This window comes from Delphinus delphis, chromosome 20 (assembly GCF_949987515.2).
Source record: "Delphinus delphis chromosome 20, mDelDel1.2, whole genome shotgun sequence".
NCBI classification, from domain to species: domain Eukaryota; kingdom Metazoa; phylum Chordata; class Mammalia; order Artiodactyla; family Delphinidae; genus Delphinus; species Delphinus delphis.
Window position 1 is genome coordinate 6,209,823 of NC_082702.1, and position 22,185 is coordinate 6,232,007.

Genomic DNA, 22,185 nt, shown 5'->3' on the forward strand with positions numbered 1-22,185 from the left:
CCTCTTGATCTTTCAACAGGGTTTGTCCCACTCTGTTCCTGCCATAAAAATGTCCAATGTCTGGTTATTTACCCTATTATTTCTGTCGCTGGTTTTTATATCGAGGTGCAGATCTCGCAAGATAGACAGGAGTCCGGTCATATATGGAGTCCTGGAGCCTGTTCGTCTCTTGCTTCAGGAAATGTAAACAGGGGGCTGGGAATGAATGTCCGGCCTGGAGCCCATCTTCTTCTCACCCCAGGAAGTGTGAACAAGAGGCCAGTTGGAAATGTCTAGCCTGGAGCCCATCTATCTCCTGCCTCACTCCGAGCACCGGCTCTGATCTCTACTCGCTCTTACTTCACTCTGGCCACACTTCCGCTCCCCTCCCCAGGCCAGGACGTGCTGAACAGGCCGCTGTTCGGGCAGGTCCCTCCACTGGCTGAGCTGGTGGCCGCTCCTGCACCCTGGGTGCCTGTCTCCCATCTGTTGAGCAGAGTGTCCTGTGGGGTTGGGCTAAGGCGAGGCCACCACTGGAGGAGAACCAGCCAGGGTCAGGAAGGGGGACGGAGACACAATCACAGTGGGGCGTGGCCTGGGCTGATGCAGCGGGGAGGACGGGGCTGTGGGAGCCCCAAGGAGGGAGGAGGACATAACCCAGATGATGGGACAGGTGAGCGCATTCCTGACACTATGATGATAACCCTTGACTGTTTCTCAGTCGGGGTTTGGGGAACGGTGGGTGTGAGTGTTCATCCTCGTTTGGCTGTAGGAACTGGGATGCCCTGACTCTGCATTGTTTTTCCAGTCCTGGGGTCCTAAAGCAACTTGCCTTCTTCTTACCACTTTCCAGAATTCTCCTTTGGTTGTGTCTTGCACCATGCGCAGGGTTTATCGTTGTGAACAGAGGGAGAAGCAGGGAACAATGGCCCAGTGTCATCTTGCCTGGATTGGAAGGCTAACCATCGACCTTTAATGTATGAGTCGCATCACGCAGGCTGACGTTATCATAAACGGAAGTCTGACCTAACTGTCCTTTCTGGGTGGAGGCGCCGGGTTTGGGCGCCAGGCCTTTTCTTACACCACACCAGAATCTTTCATCTGTTCAAGTGTCACTTTAGAAACTGGGGCGTCATGCATGGTCCCTGCCATGGTTTTGGTGCTGCTGGTCTATTTGGGGCTGTTTTTGTTTCAACTGATTTGCAGTAAAATTAGAGTGTTAGGCTTTGTAGGAGGACGTTTCCAAGCTCTCGCTTCCCTCTACCTTCTCAACCCAGACCATAATTTTGAACTCACTTTGAAGGATAAGAAGGTGTTAGCCAGATGACTTCATGGGGCTGGGTCTTCCTGGAAGGAGAGATGCAGGTGCTCAAAGACAGTGAGGGATGCATCAGAATGGGTTCTTAGAGAATGGCTTGAGGGATAGATGGTTTGGGGTACGGTGATGGAGAAGCAGATTGGGTGAGACTAAGAATAACCTAGAACCTACAACCCTGGGGCTGCCTGTTTTTGTGAATAAAATTTTGTTGGCCCACAGCCACATTAATTCGTTTGCAAATGGTCCACGGTTGCTTTTGCACTACAGTTGAATAGTTGCAACCGAGACCCTATGGCTTGAAAAGCCTAAATACTTACTATCTGGCCCTTTCGCAGAAAGGTCTCCTGACCCCTGACCTAAAACGTCAGGTTGAGAAGCTTGTAAATTATTCTTTGGGCTTGAGGAGAGAGCGGTATTTTGGCTATGGTCAGCTCTAAGATTTAGGAAATTCTCTAAATGTTATTACTTGATTTTGGCTATAGCAGGACTAGTAGAAGACAGGGAGGGTGGAAAGGGAAGATTTAGGAATGGCAAGAGATGGTGCTGGAGGTCCAGTCAAGGAAGGGATCCATGGGAGGGTTTTGAGTAGACAGTGAGACTGACATGTAGCCGATGTGGTGCCCGGGACAGGACATACCCAGCCTCTGGGTGAATTGAGCAAAGAAACAAACAAAATGTCGCCTGCCGTTTCAGTAAACAAAGGATGTTGTCCGCCATTAAACAATCAACCGCTGCGGTCTCCCCCGAAGGTGTGCCCTGAGGGGAATTCAGGACGAGAAAAACACGATCCTGGCCCTAGAGTGTTAAGGTGCATCTAAGGACTAATTTCCAATCAGCTCAGACAGTGCATCCTCCCATACACAGAAAAGCTCTAAAGCTCCAAAGTCATTACTCTGATCGTCTGATGTTTGTGGTTGGACATCTTTTGATGTTCGACTACATGTTTGTTTGTTTGTTTTCAGCAAAAACACCCTTATATCCTGGCTCCTCCCTGACCTCTTTGGAGCAGCTCCTCAGAGCTATGGGAGAGGCTCTCTCCCAGGCTATAGTCCTCAGGAAGGTCCCCAAATAAAACATAACGTGCAACTTTTAGGTTGTGAGCTTTTTTTCCGTGGACAAAGGTCACAATGCATGAAGACTTCTGTTGCATATTTGGTACTTTCGTTTAATCCTCACAACCACCTTGTGATGCTGGACCTCTCACATCCATTTCACCAAAGCAGAAAACCAAGACATGGAGGGGTTAGGTGCCATGACATCATACTCTTGCTGAATGAAAAAGCGTGGACTTGATGCCAGGTGTCTCTGAATGCAAAGCCTAAGAGAGTTCCAATAGAGCAGGAAAGGCACTAACAGTAGTTCATAAACCCATCACCTACGGGGATGTTAAGTCCCTAAGGATTAGCCTGTGGGTCCCGCTTCCGGTAGAGGAAATGGACGTCCTGCCTGACGCTGATGCCGCTTGCGGTCCCTCACTTGGTCCTGATCTCCGTGTATTCTGAGTGGGCACTCTCCTGAGGATGACGCATCCCATGGAAGCTGAGGGAGGCGTAATGCAGCTCTTCCTCCATCCCCGAGGTGAGGGTGGCCCCTGCCGAGCTGGTGGGGTCAGGAGGATCCTCTAACTTGGACTCTTCCCGGTGATCCTGGATGCAGAGCAAAGGAAGGGGTCAGATCAAGGTAGTTTCGAGGGGAGAAGGGAGAGAGGGTCCAGGAAGTGAATTTGACTCTGGGACAGAGCATCTATTCCTTCTTCCATTCTGCTACCAAACGTTTCTGAAGGTTCCATTGATTCAGTCATCCAACAAATATAACGCTATAGATTGTTTCCCAGTTCTACTGAGCACCCACACAGACCTATGGAGGAAATATTACTACGTTACAGGGAGAGAAACGGAGTCTCAGAGAGGGTAGGTTCCTCCCAAGGTCACACATCTATTGATCACAAACTCAACCCCTGGCCCTCTGAGGTTTCCTGAGGTTTTCCGTAAACAGGAGGGTGTTTATGGAAACTCACTTCTGCTGTGTGTCTCTCCTTTACTCTCGCACTGTTATCACACTCACAACACTTCTGTCACCAGATGCATGGGTTCTTTGTACCCCCACACCAAGGAATTCTCCCACACCAGCTGGGTGTCCTGCAATGTAACTCAATTCTGATACTCTCTGCCTGGAGAGAGTGTCAGATCCCACAGGTTGAGGGCTCAGTCCCATGAGACTGCCTCCCCCCCACTTCAGGTGTCAATCACAAGTCCAGGTTGTCACCTGTGCTTCTGACCAACTGGCTATAAATCAGAGGTTCCTAGGGCCTCCTCCTCAGGTTTGATTAATTTGCTGGAGTGGCTCACAAAACTCAGGAAAACCGTTTACTTACTAGATTACTAGTTTATTATAAAAGGATATAGCTTAGGAAGGCGTGAAAAGTCCGATGAAGAAATACACAGGGCAAGGTATGTGGGAAGGGGTGCAGGGTTCCCCCCCCCTCAAGACACATCACTCTCCCAGCACCTCCACTTGTGCACCAGCCAGAAGCTCCCTGTGCCCCACACTATTGGGATTTTTATGGCGGCTTCGTCATGATTAAGCGATGCGTCTCTCCAATGCATCAGCTCGTCCCAACCTCTGAGCCCAGCACTTGTGGCTCCCTCTGTCTAGAGCCCTTCAACGACTCTCTTTCAGGCTCACACTGTGTTCCTTCACTTCCTGCAGGGGTTTTCTCAAAGACTCCCACCCCCAGAACTGTCCCTCCCATTGCATTTCCCTCCATAGCTCTCATTTCCTGTATACTTTCACTACTCACCTGTTCATTGCTTTCACCACAACCGCCCCACTCCCCTCTCAATAAATGTAAGTCCTTGACAGCAAGGGACATTTTCCACTTGTAACATATGTCTCTGTAAAAATACAGATATTATCCAAGTGCTCAGAACAATCAACAAGTGGGAGATAGTTGCTGAAGGAATAAGTGAATGCATGCGTTATGGATTTGCTCAAAAACGTCAGTGATGGCCACATTAGTCATAGGTCAAGAAATAAATGAAAGTCAGGGATCAGAGGATGAGCATGAGTAGGGCTGGTTGATACGGACACGGGAGGAGAAGGGGGCAGATGGGCAATGATTCTGAGGGGCAAAAAGCTTACTTTGCTTGAGCAAGCCTGTTTGGAAGAAGTGCAGCATCAAAGCTGACTCTGGTTTTCCTGCCCTAAATGTCAATCAAGTTGTTTGGCAGTGCGGAGAAACAGTGCATTTCAGACTTGGGCAGGATGGGACGACTGTCTAATACAGATGCAGGCAATGCAGGTGCAGGCAATGCAGGTGCAGGCAATGCAGGTGCAGGCAATGCAGATGCAGGTTGTTCAGATGCCGGCAATGCAGGTGCAGGCAATGCAGGTTCTTCAGATGCAGGCAATGCAGATGCAGGTAATACAGATGCAGGCAAGGCAGATGCAGGCAATGCAGCTGCAGGTAATGCAGATGCAGGTTATTCAGATGCAGGTAATACAGATGCAGACAACGTAGGTGCAGGTAATGCAGGTGCAGGCAATGCAGATGCAGGTCATGCAGGTGCAGGCAATGCAGGTGCAGGTAATGCAGATGCAGGTTGTTCAGATGCAGGCAATGCAGACAGAGGCAATGCAGGTGCAGGCAATGCAGGTGCAGGCAATGCAGATGCAGGTCATGCAGGTGCAGGTAATGCAGATGTTTGGGGGAAGGTGGGGAGGCTTCAGCAGGATAAGAACTAAGTGGGGAGCTCAGCTCAAAGGGCGTGTTTGTATCAAGCTGTATTTAGAAGAAACACAGACATGCTTTGCAGTGTATCAGTGCAGGAAGAGGTGATGGGGGAAAGGGATAGATCTCTGGCTGGGAGTCAGGAACAAGGGTCCCATTGATGAATTGGAGAAGCCAGCAGAAGTATGTTTAGGGATGTATTCACCTTGTGTTTCTGATGTTTTGACCACCGGGGCTTTGTTAACCCTCCAGGGATTGCCCCTGCCAGTGCTAGTCAAGTTCTAGAGATTCTAAGGGATCTGCCTGCAAGCCTGCCCTTCATATTGCAAACCGATCAGCCCAAACCACTTCCTTTATCAAACTCTTACTCTCTGGACCGTTATCCTGCTCTCATCACCCCGGGGCCAGGTACCAGAAAACCAGAGACAACCCCTACACCCCAGAGCATTCTGAAATCATTCAACTAGACAGTCCTCAGTCTGCTTACCCTGCCTGTTCCTTCCCACATAAACCACAAAATCTCTTGCCCAGGTTTCCTCCTCACTCCCTCTGCCTCTTGACAGACCCTTGTGCTGCCCCTCATGGCCCTGCAGGGTGTGGCACGCCCCCTCCTCTTGGGAACTGTACTACCTGTCTTTTTTGTGGCAATCGTCTCCTGATTTGTTGGCCTCACACAGAGGAATAATAATAAATCCTACATTTTCAAAGAAGCAGGAAGGGGAAGAGCTCATTTCTGGACATGCTGAATGGAGCATGGCTGTGGGCCGCCCCGGGAGATCTGCAGGGCAGGCTGCATTGCCGGGATGCCCGTGTCACTCACCAGGGAAGTTGGTCCTATGACAGGGTGGATGTCCTCCATACCCACTGCAGTCCTGGCTGCTCTCTTCCGGTAGGTCTTCACTCTGTTGGGAGACACGAGGGTCTGTGACACAGGGTATCTCTTTTGAGGCTGGAGTGAGTGACTAAGGCAGGTCAAGTGTAGGGTGAGCCCAACATATTCAGAAAAAAACATAATTCGGAAAGATACCTGCACCCCAACGTTCACAGCAGCACACTTACAATAGCCTGGACGTGGAAGCAACCTAAGTGTCCATCGACAGAGGAATGGATAAAGAAGATGTGGTACATATAACAATGGAATATTACTCAGCCATGAAAAAGAACAAAATAATGCCATTTTCTGGGACATGGGTGGACCTAGAGATTGTCATACTGAGTGAAGTAAGCCAGACAGAGAAAGACAAATGTCCTATGAAATGGCTAATATGTGGAATCTAAAAAAACGGTACAAATGGACTTATTTACAAAACAGAAATAGAGTCACAGACGCAGAAAACAAACTTATGGATACCAAGGGGGAAAAGCGGTGGGATAAATTGGGAGATTGGGATTGACATATACACACTGCTATATATAAAGCAGATGACTAATAAGGACCTACTATATAGCACAGGGAACTCTACTCAGTACTTTGTAATGACATATGGGAATAGAATCTAAAAAAGAGTGGATATATGTGTATGCATAACTTATTCAATTTGCTGTACACCAGAAACTAACACAACATTGTAAATCAACTCTACTCCAATAAAAAGTAAAGATTAAAAGGGTAGAGGGAGCCCAGGAGACTTTATAACAAGACTGTGACAAGGTCCCTTCTCCCTCCCGGCTTCTGGATCTGGGACCAGGGCTGGGAACACGCTCGAGCCTGGCCAGGTGTCTACGAGCTGGATCCTCACTACCCCTGCACCGCCCCAGCCTTGCTCTGGGTCCTCACAACCCCTCCAGGCGCCTCTTCTGCTCCCCTGGCCCACAGCCAGCCCAACTCACGTGAAGAAGATGAGGCACAGGCAGAGAACAAGCAGCGTGGTGACACCAGCTCCCCCAAGGGCCCCCTCAATCACTCCTGCCCTGGCCCCCGAGTTTCCTGCAGACAAGAGAGACTTGGGGAGAATTCCAATCCTGATGAGGAGGCATAAGTCTCCTCCTCTCCGTAGCAGGTAGAGAGGGGTGCCCCCCTTCCCACCGAGGGTTCAGCCCCTAGGTTCCCCCACCATTTGTAGGATCTGAGCCTTTTCCAGAAGGACACAGTCTATGCCACACTTCCTCTCCAGCCCACATACTCCCAACAAACTTCAGCTCTTCGTGGAGTCAGCTATTTGTCCATCCAGGGTCTCTCTGCAAAAGACTCCAGACCTGGCCACAGCAGAGCCATGAGGTTCTGGGCCCCGTGGACATTGCAGAGAGACAGAGAGCACTGTGGGAGGCTGAAGGGCCTTGCCTCTCCTTCCTTCCAGGGAGGGGGTCTAAATCTTCTCTCCTGGCCTCTATTGGCCGTGTCACTCAGGGTCCACGGTGATCTTTTGTGCCTTCAGAAGGAGGTGGAAGCAGGAAGCTTCTCAGACCTCCAGGTCAGGCCCAGACAGCTCTCCTGGCCCTGCCTGGTGGCACCCCAACACCCAGGGCAAGGGATGTGTGTCCGGGCGTCACCTGTCAACACTGTGGTGGGCACTGCTGAGACAGCCCTAATGGGGCTCTGTCCAGATGGGGACCAGGTGTTATGACCAGTGGGAATACAGCAGTGAGGGGAGCGCTGGGCTCCAGAGAGGGCTCAGGGTGAGGGCTGAGGGGCTGACAGTCAAAAAAATGGCCCAAAGAGATGTTGGGACAATCAAACTCTTCTGTATGATACTATAATGGCAGATACATGTCATTATACATTTGACCAAACCCATGAAATGTACAACAGCAAGAGGGAACCCTAACGTCAATCATGCACTTTGGTTGAAAATGACGTGTCAGTGGAGATTCATCGATTGTAACAGGTACCCTCTGGCGGGGCGTGCTGTTGGGGGGAGGCCGTGCGTGTGTGGGAAAGTGCATCAGGGACGAGGGAAGTCTCTTTACCTTCTGACAAATTCTGCTACGAACCCAAATAAGTTCCTGAAAATAAAGTCTACTTAAAAAATGCTCCCTCCCCACCCCCGCCCGCAAGGCCTTCGTTGACCGGAGAAAGATAAAGCCCATATTTAGAATGGGCAGGGAGGGAGGTGTGGGTCACTTTGGCAAGGCCAGAGTCGGAGGATACTGCAGGAAGAGACCTAATGGGGGCTTCTTGTGTCTAATTGCAGGACCACACCCGACCTGCACCATTTGAGCTCTGAAACTGCAGCTCTGACTCAACCTGGAAAAGACCCCACTCCAGTCAATGCCCCATGGATGGGGGGCTCCATCTCACCTGTGCCATCCCCTGAGCACACACCTCTTGCTGGGCTCTGTGGAGCACCTAGGAGTGGAAGACAGGATTTCCTTCCTCACTGAGAGGACTGGGGTGAGATAAGGATAGGCATCCCCCCCCACACCCAGGAGCCACAGAAACGCAGGAGAGACAGGGCTTCTGTCCTTCCAGGCCCTCCTACTCAGCCGGGTCTCCAGGCAACAGCACCAAGCACCCCCGGCCTGGCCCACCTGCCCCCATCCCCTCACGCCCCGGGCAACACGGCGCAGCGCTCACAGGTGACACTGAGCTGGATGGTCCTCTCCACGATCACACCGCTTGCGGGGAACTTCACCTGACAGGTGACATTGGTGCCATTGTCCTGGGGCTGTGGGGTGATGGTGAGCACTGAGGACAGGTGGGTCCTGGGGCCCAGGGAGGTGAGGGCGGCTGACGTCCAGGAGAAGATGGGGGGCGCGCCCTGCTCACAGGCCCAGGGCACAGAGCAGGTCAGGTTCCCGGGGCGGCCCGCCTCCAGCGTCGCAGGAATGAGGATGTGGGGTGTGTGGTTCAGGGCTGATGAAGAAAGGGGGAGACGGGGTCAGGAGGAGGGTTAGAAGAGCAGCCCTGAGATAAGCTTCAGGCTTTGGTCCAGCCCCTCTTTCTGAACCCCCACTTGCTCTCCCCCCGACCCCTCCCAGGAGGGGGTCCTATCCGAGTCCTGCCCTGGGGCTCCAGGTCCTTCCCCTGAGGCCTCTCCCGGACCCCACTCCTTACCCGTCACATGCAAGGAGAGCTTGTTAGACTTATAACTCCATTTTGTCGTTCCTCTTTCCACACGAAAAAAATATGAACCTTGATCCCTCCTCCTGGCGTCTCTGATGTCCAGGGAGCAGTTGTTTCCATGGTCCCCTAGGAGGTGGAATCGGCCTTGGGTCTCTTCCTGAACTTCACGTCCTGAGTTGTTTGTGGCCACAGGGGCATCCACGTCCACATCGGCCCCTTCCTGGAACCAGTAGCCGAAAACTGGGGCAGAGTTGTCCGTGTATTTCCAGTGATAGTAGAAGGAGCAGGGCACGCGGACACACAGGCCCTCCTGCACCGTCACGGACTCCTGCACTTCCAGCCGGTATTCGCTGTCCCGAACCTGGGACCCTGCGGGGAAACGAGGGCCAGCCGCAGCCCCTGCCCTGCCCACCTCTCTCCCCGCAGCCCACCCACCTGCCCACAGCAGGGACAGCAGCAGCGGCAGCATCTCTGAGACGGAGGGCTTCTGGGCGTCCTGTGTGTGAAAAGAGAAGGGGAAGGAGAGAGGGAGGTAAGGCTGCGGGGAGACCCACGGGAAGCCGGGGAGGAACACGAGACCCAGCTGTTCACAGAAGAGGAACTGCAGAGCCGGAGCTCGGCTCCCCCTCCGCACAGAGCGGACGGACACCCCTCGGTCCAGAGACCCCGGAAACCTGCCCTGAGAGGAGCAGGCAAGGAGGAGAGCCCTGTCCTGCCCCCCATCTCGCGTGGGTCCTTCCAGCACCAGAGCCTCTGAGGACACGGAGGCGTAGGACACGGTGAGCCTCCTAAGGTCCTCCCGTCTGAGCACCGCTGTCTACACCAGGGAGCCGCTCAGCTCCTCTCTCGACCTGGAGGGTCCCAGCCTCACCTAGACCCTCGGGTGGTCGGTCCTGCAAGATGTCAGGTTCTTTAGGGTCTGTGTGAGCGTCTGGGGCAGAAGACAAGAAGGGGCTCCTGGGTGACGTGAAGGCAGCCGCCAATCATGCCTTCACTCCTTCCCCCAACACTGAGCATCTTGGGCTGGTGACCTGGAGACCAGAAGGGCTACGGCTGGCCCGGTCCCTGCCCAGGAGATGCTCCCACCCGGGCCCATCACTTCCTCCCCAAACAGGCAGCACTGTCGGGCTTTAGAGCTGCATCAGTGGTGAGATTGCCGAGTGTCCGGCAGCATACTGGGTATTTTCTAAAGATATGATATGGGATGTTTTTTTAACTTCTACTATGCTGATTCCCAAACTTTCAATGGCATCTTCAGAATAAAAACCATGTAGCATCTTCATGTAGAACAAACGGGAAGCACATGGTCTATGTCAGTGCAAAGGAAATTTCTTTTTTTAACGAGCCTCCAAATTATTTAGTTTTCAATTTAGTTTCATTTTTATTTTGTATTGGAGTAGAGTTGATTTACGATGTTGTGTTAGTTTCAGTTGTGCAGCAAGGTGATTCAGTTATACATATACATATATCTATTCTTGTTCAGATTTTTTTCCAATATAGGTTATTGCAGAATATTGAGTAGAGTTCCCTGTGCTATGCTTTGTCCTTGTTGAGTGTCGATTTTATTTATAGCAGTGTGTATGTGTTAGTCCCAAACTCCTCATTTATCCCTGCCCATCCCCTTTCCCCTTTGGTAACCATAAGTTTGTTTTCTATGTCTGTGAGTCTGTTTCTGTTTTGTACATGAATTTAGTGGTTTTAGTTTTTAGAATCCACATGAACGTGATATTATATAATGTTATCTCTGTCTGACTTACTTCACTCAGTGTGATCATCTCTAGGTCCATCCAGGTTGCTGCAAATGGCATTATTTCATTCTTTTCATGGCTAGGTAATATTCCACTATATATATTCATATATATATCTCACATCCTTATCCATTTCTCTGTGGATGGACACTCAGGTTGCTTCCATGTCTTCGCTGTTGTGAATAGAGCTGCTATGAACATTGGGTTGCACGTACCTTTTTGAATTAGAGGTTTCTTCGGATATATGCCCAGGAGTGTGATTGCTGGATCATATGCTAACTCTATTTTTAGTTTTTTTTTTTTGCAGTACGCGTCACTGTTGTGGCCTCTCCCATTGCTCCGGACGCACAGGCCCAGCGGCCATGGCTCACGGGCCCAGCCGCTCCGCGGCACGTAGGATCTTCCCGGACCGGGGCACGAACCCGTGTCCCCTGCATCGGCAGGCGGACTCTCAACCACTGTGCCACCAGGGAAGCCCCTATTTTTAGTTTTTTAAGGAACCTCCATTCTGTTCTCCATAGTGGCTGCACCAGTTTACATTTCCATCCACAGTGCAGAGGGGTTCCCTTTTCTTCACACCCTCTCCAGCATTTATTATTTGTAGACTTTTTGATGATGGCCATTCTGACGGGTGTCAGGGGATACCTCATTGTAGTTTGGATTTGCATTTCCGTGAGGATTCTTTTCAAATGAAAGTTCAATCCTGTCTCTGCTCTCCTCAAAGGCTTCCGGATACTTGCATTGGCCTGGAAGCCCTTGGGATAATTGTCTCTTACGGGAACACAGAACCTGCTTTCTTCCACTTTCAAGTCTTGGCTCAAACATCACCTCGGGCACACTCTCAGCAACAGAAAACAGCCCCCAAATGTCCCGTGTTCGCTCACTGCCCGATGCTTCTCCAGACACATGTTACCATCAAGCACACTCAATATTTTTCCTTATTTTTTAAAAATGTTTCTATCCTTATATCCAGAAGGACACCTTCTTGATGACAGAGATTTTAAAAATTTCTTTATTGGAATGTAGTTATTTACAATGTTATGTATAATGTCTGCTGTCCAGCAAAGTGGCTTAGTTATTCATATACATATCATACATGTGCTTTTTCATATTCTTTTCCATATGGTTTATCCCAGGATATTGACTATAGTTCCCTGTGCTGTACAGTGGGACCTTGTTTATCCATTCTGTATATAATAGTTCACATCTGCTAACCCCAAACTCCGAATCCATCCCCCCCCCGTCCCCCAGGTAACCACAAGCTTATTCTCTATGCTTGATGACAGACATTTTTTTTTTTTTTTGCGGTACGCGGACCTCTCACTGTTGTGGCCTCTCCCGTTGCGGAGCACAGGTTCCGGATGCGCAGGCTCAGCGGCCATGCCTCACGGGCCCAGCCGCTCCGCTGCATGTGGGATCTTCCCGGACCAGGGCACGAACCCGTGTCCCCTGCATCGGCAGGCGGACTCTCAACCACTGCGCCACCAGGGAAGCCCGATGACAGAGATGTTTGATGCTGTGCTCACTGATGCCCCCTGGGAACCTCCAACAAGGGAGCACAGAGTACATGTTCAATAGTTCTTGCCGAATAGTCTATAATTAAGTGTATGCCACTCTTCCACCCAAAACCAGACAATGAAACACACACACACACACACACACACACACACTCACACGCGGTGACATTTAAGCCTGAGCCTGAGGATATGCTCAGGACTTGGAGAGGCAAGAATGGGGAGGGAAGGATGTTTCAAGGGAAGGGACTGCACGTACAAAGTCTCAGAGTCACAGAGGTCAGGCCAGGCTGGGTGTGGAGACGTGGGGAGATGCAGGGAGAGGAGGGATCTGGGTGGAGGGTCCAGCAGGGCAGAGCCCGCCAGGGCTGCAACTCCAGCCGTGGTGTGTGCACCTTGGTCTCTGGCCGTGGAGAGGAAACACAGCTGTCCCTGCTGTGCAGCAAGTGGATGGTAACGGTCTCTGCGAACAGTCCGGAGGCTTGTGTTTCCCAGGGAGATGGAGGCAGGAGGTGGGTGGGTTCAGAGACCCAGGGAAGAGAGGAGGCTGCTGGAACGACTGGGGTCAAGACGGGAAGGAGACGGGCATCAGGACGAGCTGTGCTTAGGAGGAAGGATGTACAGCACGTAGTGATTATTGGAGCCTGGAGAAGAGAAGCGGGGATGAAATGGGGCAAACCCGTCCTTCCTTCTGCCCTTAGAGATGGGGGCCACCTTGTCATCAGTGTGACAGGGAACCCAGCGGAGAAGTGGGTTTGGGGAGGAAGATGGCAGCTCCACTTTGGGTACGCTGAGCAGAGCAATCCTGGGGGCCATTCTGGGGCAGGTGTGCAGTGGGATGTTGGGTGGTAGGATGCCGACATCACTCACCCAGAGGGGTAACCTGGAATGGCGTTTGCAATAGACGCTCCCCCTGCCGGCCTGGCGTTTGCAACAGACGCGCCCCCTGCAGGCCTGGCTGCCTTCCTCCTGCGGGACGTCACTCTGAGCCAGAGAAGAGACCAGGCTCTGTTCATATCGGGTGCCCCGGGCCGCAGACTCACCCTGTTCCTTGTTCAGGGGCGGGGGCATGACTGAGGTGGGAGAGGGCAGGTCTGGCCCCACAGACCCTCTAGAGCACAGCAGCTACCTTCAACCCTGACACTGGGCGGGGAGGAGCCTCTGCCCCAGGGACTCCTCACCGCCCACAAGCCCCGCCCCCCCACTCCCCCTTCCCGTCAGCCTCCTGCCGGCCCCGCCCCCGCCCCCTCCAGCTCTGGTTCCAGGGTGCAGCCACCTGCGCCCTGCCCTCCCCACCTCTCCCCTCTCCCCTCTCCCTGGGGTGCTCACAGGAGGGCGATGAGGACCAAGAAGAGTAGCGGGATCTTGACAGCCGCTTCCCAGATGGCCGTCAGAATCACCTGTGCTGTGACGCGCCCCGACTGCCCTGCAGGAAAGCGGGACCAGGATGGAATCATCTGCTCAATCCTGTGTCCTTCCGCTCCCAGGAGGACTCTTGACGTTGGTCTTACAGGCTTTCCTCATCCACCGGATGCTGAACCCCGTGTGCCCGGGGTATCAGCCCACCCCATGCCCTTATCTTCCAGCAGCTGAACAGAAAACAAAAATGCGTAAGTTGGACTTCATGGAAAGAAAAATTCGGCTCATCAATCGACTGAGAAAGTGAAAAACCAACCCATTTAATGGGAGAAAATATTTGTAAATCATAGATTCGATATGTGTGTGATATCCAGCCTATATAAAAGCTATATCAAAACAATACAAGGGCTTCGCTGGTGGCGCCGTGGTTGAGAGTCCGCCTGCCGATGCAGGGGACGCGGGTTCGTGCCCTGGTCCGGGAAGATCCCACATGCCGCGGAGCGGCTGGGCTCGTGGGCCATGGACGCTGGGCCTGCGCATCCGGACGCTGTGCTCCGCAACGGGAGAGGCCGCAGCAGTGAGAAGCCTGCGTACCACAAAAAAAAAAAAAAAAAGTAAAAACAAACAAACAAACAAAAAACAATTCAAGAACAAAAAGGCAAACAGTGCAATTTTTCCAAACGGCCAAAGGAATAAAAAAATTCTCCAAATAACCGATACGTTCATGAATAAAATGAACGACGTCATTACTCGCTCCATAAATGTAAATCAAAACATGATGAGATATTCCTTCACACCCACCAGCGGGCTCGAATTTTTTTTTAAGGAAAATAATGGCGACAAGGATCTGGAGAAATTGGAACCCTCATACTTTGCTGGTGGGAATGTAAAATGGTGCTGCCAGTGTGGAAAACATCTGGCATTTCCTCCGAAATTTAAAATTAGAAACGACCATTTGACCCAGAAATTTCACTCCTAGGTATATGCCCGAGAAAACTGAAATCAATGATCCAAAAAAAAAATAAAATAAGAATAAAAAGGAAAAGTATAGCAACGTTCATATCAGCATTGTAAGAGTCAAAAAGTGGAAACAACCCAAACGTCCATCCACTGCTAACTGGATGGAGACAAGCTGGCGCATCCGCGCAATGGAATGTTATTCAGACAGAAAGGAACTGATATGATACACGCTCTACGGATGATGCTTGAGAACGTTTAGCGAGAGAAGCCGGACAGAAAAGGCCACTGTTCTGTAACATTCCACGTGTATGAAGTATCCACTATAGGCAGATCCAGAGACATGGAGAGCAGCCTCCAGACCTGGCCACAGCAGAGCCATGAGGTTCTGTGCCCCATGGACATTCCACAGAGACAGAGAGCACTGTGGGAGGCTGAAGGGCCTTGCCTCGCCTTCCTTCCAGGGAGGGGGTCTAAATCTGCTCTCCTGGCCTCTATTGGCCCTGTCACTCAGGGTCCACGGTGATCTTTTGTGCCTTCAGAAGGAGGTGGCAGCAGGAAGCTTCTCAGACCTCCAGGTCAGGCCCAGACAGCTCTACTGGCCCTACCTTGTGGCACCCCAACACCCAGGGCAAGGGATGTGCGTCCGGGCATCACCTGTCAACACTGTGGTGGGCACTGCTGAGACAGCCCTAATGGGGCTCTGTCCAGATGGGGGACCAGATGTTATGACCAGTGGGAATACAGCAGTGAGGGGAGCGCTGGGCTCCAGAGAGGGCTCAGGGTGAGGGCTGAGGGGCTGACAGTCACAAAAATGGCCCAAAGAGATGTTGGGACAATGAAACTCTTCTGTATGATACTGTAATGGCAGATACATGTCATTATACATTTGACCAAACCCATGAAATGTACAACAGCAAGAGGGAACCCTAACGTCAATCATGCACTTTGGTTGAAAATGACGTGTCAGTGGGGATTCATCGACTGTAACAGGCACCCTCTGGCGGGGCGTGCTGTTGCGGGGAGGCCGTGCGTGTGTGGGAAAGTGCAGCGGGGACGAGGGAAGTCTCTTTACCGTCTGACGAATCTGCTACGAACCCAAATCAGTTCCTGAAAATAAAGTCTACTTAAAAAATGCCCCCCCCCGCAAGGCCTTCGGTGACTGGAGAAAGATAAAGACCATATTTAGAACAGCCGCAGTGCAGACCCTCGTCCTCCTGGGAGCAGGAGGGTCCCAGCAGCTGCGGGGGTTCTGTGGGGAGAGATGGGAGGGATCAGAGGAGACTCTCCCCTCCATAGCTCCAGGCGTCCTTCCCTCAGGTGTGTTCCAACTCACTTTTCACAATGAGGCTCAGAGATGCTTCCTTGGACCCCAACGGATGCTGAGCTCGGCAGACATATTTCCCATGGTCTTCCAGTTCCACCCGGGGTAGCTCCAGGACCCCAGGGTTCGAGGAATTGGAGGGGCTCAGGGTCAGGTTCCCCCGGATCCAGCTCATCCTGGCAGGAGGGTTGCTGTCGGCAACACAGTCCAGGCGTAGGAACTGGCCCTCCTGGACTGGGAGAGATAGGCTTTGGCCCAGACTTTCAGGTCCTGGCAGGACAGAGAGAAAGCTAGCTTCAGTCTGCCTGTCTGTCTGTCTCTTTCATTGCCTAAGGGTTCATATCTTCCTGTTTTGTAGCACTTGTCAATTTCCTCTGTGTAAAAACTCCCATCTTGGCCAATTTCAAGCACCTAATTTGAAGCCTCTGAACCCAGAAGTGAGAAAAGATGGACACAATGGCACAACTGGCTCTCGCCAACCAGTAAGAGCTAGTCTCAGTACATCACTGAATGCAACTTAAAAAAAAAATGGCGGGGGTTCCCTGGCGGTCCAGTGGTTAGGATTCTGTGCTTCCAGGGGCACAGGCTAGATCCCCGGTTGGGGAACTAAGATCCCACACGCCACGCAGTGTGGCCAAGAAAAATGGCATGTTTTTGCCTAGCAAAATCACCGTACACTAAGTCAAAAGCCCATGATTAGGATGAAAATAAATCCTCTCAACTTATACACAGACGATTGCGTTAATATGAAAAGAGTTTCTTCAAATCATCAAGAAAAAGACCACAAAGAAATAGGCATGGGGCTTCCCTGGTGGCGCAGTGGTTGAGAGTCCGCCTGCCGATGCAGGGGACGCGGGTTCGTGCCCCGGTCCGGGAAGATCCCACATGCCGTGGAGCGGCTGGGCCCGTGAGCCATGGCCGCTGAACCTGCGCGTCCGGAGCCTCTGCTCCACAACTGGAGAGGCCACAACAGTGAGAGGCCCGCGTACCGCAATAAAAATTAAAAAAAAGGAATACGCATGGTTTTTAAACACAATGAAAGATACCCAACCTATTCACAAAATGATGATGCAAGTTAACATGAGAGTGTATTCACTTATGGTATCAGCAAGGATGAAAATGTGTAGCAGGGAAACAGACACACAGCAGGGGTGGCGTAAGCAGAACGCCTTCCATGTAGCTCGATTTGGCAACATCTGCAGAAATTACAAACATGCCCTTCGATCTAGGACTTTCTTCTGTCTCAAGAGTAAGCTTCCAGACCCACACATTTGTCCTGTCCTTGCAAAGGATGGGAAACACCGTAGTTTTCCACTAACAGGAGACCTATTAAGCACTTTATCATATAATATACTTCTAACTGGAAAACCATGGGGTCATCATTAAGAATGAAGAAAGTTTCCTAGGTACAGATACCGGAGAATCTCCAAGATATACCAAGTCTGAGAAAAAGGCGAGTGTAGTTTGTAGAAATGTACCAACGTCACTTCCTTAGTTGTGGCAAATATGCCACGTGGATGGAGGATTTTAATGCTGAGGAGAGAGATCTGTGGACAGTCTCTGTACCACGTGAGTCTAAAATTACTGCATATGAAAAGTTTATTAAAAATACTAATAGAGATGCAAAGCATGCGGGTAGTATGATCTGCATATATGTGTGTGTTTTAAAATGTACACGTGTAGGTTCTATTCGAAAAGATAACGAAGAGGGGGGATACACAAATGCTGAATACTATTTTATTCTTGTTAAATTGTGCTAGGGACTGAACTATGTTCCCCTCAGATTCATATGCCAAAGCCCTAACCTCCAGTATGATGGTATTTGGAGGTATTTGGACGGGTCTTTGAGAAGTCATTAGGGTTAGATGAGGTCATGAGATTGAGATTCTCACGATGACGTTAGTGTTCTTATAAGAGATACCAGAGAACGTAGACAAAAAGCAGCCGTGCGCAAGCCAGGAAGCGAGCCCTCACCAGGAACCCGATCAGCCGGCGCTTTGAGCTCAGACGTCCCAGCCTCCAGAGCTGTGAGAAATAAACTCCCAGTTTTTAAGCCACCGAGTCTCTGGTGTTTTATTATGGCGGCCTGAGCTGACTAACACACATGGTATGCTTATTCTTTTCTTTTCTTTTCTTTATCTTTTTCAACTACGTTCTACTTTTTGTTTTATTTATTTAGTTATTTTGGCTGTGCCGTGCGGCATGCAGGATCTTAGTTCCCTGAACAGGGATCGAACCTGCGCCCCCTGCATTGGGAGCGTGGAGTCTTAACCACTGGACCGCCAGGGCAGTCCCGTATGCTTACTATTGTAAACAATGACATTAAAATGAGGGAAGGAAACTGAAGGAGTAGGTGGGGTCTAGATCCTAAGGAGAATGAGGGCAGGATGTGGGACAAGGATGGAGCCCTGGCAGTGGGGACAGCCACGTCCAACAGGCAAGGAAGAGGCCACGCGATACCCCGTGAGAGCAGGGCCAGCGAAAGGGGGAGGCCAGTGCGTAAGCTGATGCGCCAGTGGGGGTTGTCCCACCTCTGCTGTCCCCTCCCCGGGCCTGAGCCTCTCTGCCATCTGAGGTCTGATCCCCAGCTCTGCTCCGAAGGGCAGAGACACTTCCACTTCCACCACACCCCTGGAGAAGAGAGGTTTAGACCTACCTGTGTCTTCTTTCCGGAACACTCTGATGGTCGGCTTTTGGGGTGCATCTGGACAGACAGACATAACAGTGCCCTTTTCAGTGGCGGGAAGGTAGGCATTGGCCCTTTTCCCCCAGAAACATTAGAAATAGGAAGAGGGTGGAGTAGTGTCCTCTTTCCTTCCTCCCCAGTTCCAGCTTGCAGGGCTCAGCACGCAGTAGCCCAGGCCCTCCCTCCCGTCCCCAACGCCCTCCGCCCTCAGGGCCCTGGCGTCCCGGCCCCGCGCTCACAGGACACGTTGAGCCTGATGGTTCTGTCTGTGCTCACGCCAGCTCCGGGGAAGTTCACTCGACAGGTGAGGTTGGTGCCATGGTCCTGGGGCCCCAGGGTGAGGGTGAGCACCGAGGAGTGGGGGCCCTTGGGGTGCAGGGAAGGGAGGGCAACCCCGGTCCAGGAGAAGGTGTGGGGTGTCCCCCTCTCACAGGCCCATGGCACTGCACAGGTGATATTCCTGGGGAAGCCAGATTCTAAGGTCCCCTGGACGTGGATGTCGGGTGTCTGTGTCAGAGCTGAAGAGGAGAGAGAAACAGACCCAGGCCCTGTGCGGGGGGGAGCCCAAGTGTGCCCCTCAGAGCTGTCTCTGCCCCAGGCCAGCCGCAGCGGCCTGTCCTCCTAGGTCCCCTTGGGCCCCTCCCAGGATGAGAAGACAGGGGGTCCCCTCCCAGCCCTGCCCTGGGGGCCCTCAGGGCCCCTGTGTCTGTGTCCTCTCCTTGACACCATCCTTACCTGTTACATGCAGGTGGAGCTTGCTCTGTATATAATTATATTTCACAGAAGGCCCTCTCTCCACCCTAAAGAAGTATGTCCCCGTGTCTCCCTGCCGTGCATCTCTGATGTCCAGGGAGCAGTTGTAGGTCCGGGGGTCTCCAAGGAGGTGGAATCGGCCCTGGGTGTCGGTCAGCACCGCACGATCTGGGTCGTTTGTGGCCACTGGACGATCCTGGTCGGGTCTGGCCCCTTCCTGGAACCAGTAGCCGAAAGCTGGGACAGAGTAGTCCCACTTGTCCCGGGGATAGTAGAAGCAGCAGGGCACGCGGACACACAGGCCCTCCTGCACCGTCACGGACTCCTGCACTTCCAGCCGGTATTCTCTGTCCCAAGCCAGGGACCCTGCGGAGGAACAACGATCGGCTGCAGACCCTGCCCCGCCCACCCGTCTCCCCGCAGCCCACCCACATGCCCACAGCAGGGACAGCAGCAGCAGCGGTGGTGGCAGTAGCAGCATCTTTGGGGTAAGAGTGATGGGGCCTTTGTGTCACAGGATTGAGAGGAAGCCCCCACAGGAAGCCCAGAGCTGAGGTCAGAAGGTAACCGACCACAAAAGAGGAACTCCGCACCCACATGCTGCCAGAGCTGCGTGGACCTTGGAGAGTCACCACTTCTACTTTCCATGTGAGGCCCTGGTGAGGGTCACGAGCAGCGAATACAGCCCAAAGGCGTCTCCCGGATCCCTGTCCACAGCCTGTCCCTCCCACACCTCTGTCCGCAGGAAATCAGGCCGGTCAGTCCCCGCCAGGGTGAAAGAGGTGGTGATTAGTTACTGAAATTGTAACAGGGAAGAGTCAATCCCGACTCCGTGTTGGATCTGTTTCTTCTACTTTAACCTTTGCTTTCCACTGCTTTTGTTCATTAAAAGGATACTGTCTCTACATAATGGCCTGCCTCGGGGAGCCCTGCCCCTCCGCCTGAAGGTTAAAACAAAGTGGCTTCGTTCAGGGAAACATCTGGAGGCCGTTCCACCCGTGAATGGCTGCAAGGAAGAAGAAATGAACGCATTCCCTCCCCGAGGCTGGCCATTCCAGGAGATGTTTGCAAAGCTTGTGGCCTTTTCACTTTACTTCCTCATCTCCTCTCCCTCTCTGTGCTGTAAAAGAAATTGGCATCCAAACCCCAGTCAAAAGGTTCTTCAGAGACACTAGTCTGCCGTCTTCTAGGTCTGCCAGCTTTCCGAATAAAGTTGTCATTCCTTCCCTCAACACCTCATCTCCGATTCACGCGCCCGTTGTGAGGCGAGCAGAGCAAGCTTGGACTTGGGAACAAAATGAACACGACAACGGCACAGGGGCACCTCTCCTTTCAGGGGAGTGGAGCACAAGGCAAGAATGCGGCAGACGTTGTCTCCACCCTTGAGAACTTCTCCAACGCCCCAGCTCCTGCTGATACAGTGTGAGATAGGGGCAGCCCAGATAGAGGCTTGGAGGAAACCCCATCGCTCCATGCAGCTAGAAGGCGAGTTCCCAGGTATACATGGACAGAGAGGATGAGACCAGGATCCAGGAGGGTGGCCACCAGGACATGATCCCACAGGGGGTCCTGAGGCTTCCTGACCTGCTCGCAGCCCCCTGCCCCAGGCCTCCCTGCACATGCCAGGCTTGGGAGCCAGGCATTGGGAGCAAGATGGCAGCCAGCGTGACCCTGGGGGGATGCCAGTTTTTGGAGGTAGGTGGGCCCTGCCCTTCTCCCTTCCAGCCCTCAGTTTTCTCATCTGTCACATGGAAGGATCACAATGTTCAACCCTCGTCTGTGGGAGCATCTGACACAAGGACAGAGGCGGGCGTTTTCTACAGACTCTTCTGTGGCTGTCTTGCAGGTCAGGTGTCTGGCCCTGCCCATCCCTCAGGGGTCACTCTGAGTCCCACCCTCAGTGGTGGTCAGCGCTTCCCTGGGGCTTCCTCCCCTGAGGGCTTTCATGCGGGGCTCAGGGGCACAGGCTCTGCAGCAGATGGCTCTAGGCTTGCGCTTGCTTCCCTAATCCTTGCTGTGCCACCTTGGGGAGGCGCTTAACCACTCTGTGCAGAGGTGTGCCTATGCTCGCACGGCGTTGGAAGCTGAATTGTGTCACCCCCCAGATTCCTATGTGCACGTCCTAACCCCCAGTACCTCTAAGTGTGACTGCATTTGGAGACAAGGCCTTTAAAGAGGTAATTAATATAAAGTCAGGTCATTGGGCTGGGCCTTCATCTAATAGGACTGGTGTCCTTGTAAGAAAGAGAGATTAGGACACAGACGCATACTGAGGGAAGACCACGTGAAGATACAGGGAGAAGACGGGCATCTTCAAGCCAAGGAGAGAGGCCTCGGAAGGATGTCTATATAGGTGTGACTGAATCACTTGGCTGTACAGCAGAAATTAGCACAACATTGTAAAGCAACTATACTTCAATTAAAAATTTAAGATAATAATAATGAGAAGCCAGCCCTGCTGACACTTTGATCTCAGACTTCCAGCCTCCTGATCTGTGAGAAAATGAATTTCTGTTGCTCAAGCCGCCCAGTCGGCCGTACTTCCTTACGGCAGCCCTAGCAGGTGAACCCACGGGGTCACCCCGAAGATTCGACGTGTTCCTACAAGTGGAGGGCTCAGAGCAGCCTAGAGCAGCCCAAATTGACGCAGCCCACACAGTGGCCAGTGGTCAGCCTGCAGGATGGGGCCACTCCAAGGACAGGAGGAGAAAAGGGAATGAAAGAGGTGGTAACCCGAGGACACCTCGGCTTCTCCTCCTGGTCTCAGAGTGGCGGCAGGGAGTGGTGGCGTGAAGCGAGATCTTAATTCCCTGC

General features: G+C 52.2%; 2 protein-coding genes across 2 annotated transcripts; both read right to left on the reverse strand.

The window, feature by feature from the left end:
* Window positions 1–2,769: 2,769 nt before the first annotated feature.
* On the reverse strand, window positions 2,770–9,517 carry LOC132416447 (myeloid cell surface antigen CD33-like). Its single transcript, XM_059999822.1, has 7 exons — window positions 9,466–9,517; window positions 9,022–9,399; window positions 8,542–8,820; window positions 8,266–8,313; window positions 6,858–6,954; window positions 5,848–5,929; window positions 2,770–2,943 (listed from the first exon to the last, which is right to left on the reverse strand). The coding sequence occupies exons 1-7, from the start codon at window positions 9,497–9,499 to the stop codon at window positions 2,770–2,772; spliced, it is 1,092 nt and encodes a 363-aa protein (XP_059855805.1). The 5' UTR covers window positions 9,500–9,517.
* Window positions 9,518–13,617: 4,100 nt separating this feature from the next.
* On the reverse strand, window positions 13,618–19,852 carry LOC132417006 (sialic acid-binding Ig-like lectin 13). The gene is made up of 6 exons (XM_060000620.1): window positions 19,354–19,852; window positions 18,858–19,166; window positions 18,589–18,636; window positions 15,945–16,202; window positions 15,801–15,860; window positions 13,618–13,718 (listed from the first exon to the last, which is right to left on the reverse strand). Exons 1-6 carry the CDS (start codon window positions 19,850–19,852, stop codon window positions 13,618–13,620), a joined length of 1,275 nt encoding a protein of 424 aa, XP_059856603.1.
* Between the last annotated feature and the right edge of the window lie 2,333 nt (window positions 19,853–22,185).

What these genes read in the sequence shown, in the direction of transcription:
- LOC132416447 (XM_059999822.1), bottom strand. Translation starts at nt 9,499, where the DNA reads ATGCTGCCGCTGCTGCTGTCCCTGCTGTGGGCAG. An exon ending in GCTCTCCTTGCATGTGACGG is followed by an intron (nt 8,821 to 9,021) that starts GTAAGGAGTGGG and finishes TTTCTTCATCAG; the next exon opens with CCCTGAACCACACACCCCAC. An exon ending in GTGCTCAGGGGATGGCACAG is followed by an intron (nt 6,955 to 8,265) that starts GTGAGATGGAGC and finishes TCTTGTCTGCAG; the next exon opens with GAAACTCGGGGGCCAGGGCA.
- LOC132417006 (XM_060000620.1), bottom strand. Translation starts at nt 19,852, where the DNA reads ATGCTGCTACTGCCACCACCGCTGCTGCTGCTGTCCCTGCTGTGGGCA. An exon ending in GCTCCACCTGCATGTAACAG is followed by an intron (nt 19,167 to 19,353) that starts GTAAGGATGGTG and finishes CCCCCCGCACAG; the next exon opens with GGCCTGGGTCTGTTTCTCTC. An exon ending in TCTGAGCCTCATTGTGAAAA is followed by an intron (nt 15,861 to 15,944) that starts GTGAGTTGGAAC and finishes CTCTCCCCACAG; the next exon opens with AACCCCCGCAGCTGCTGGGA.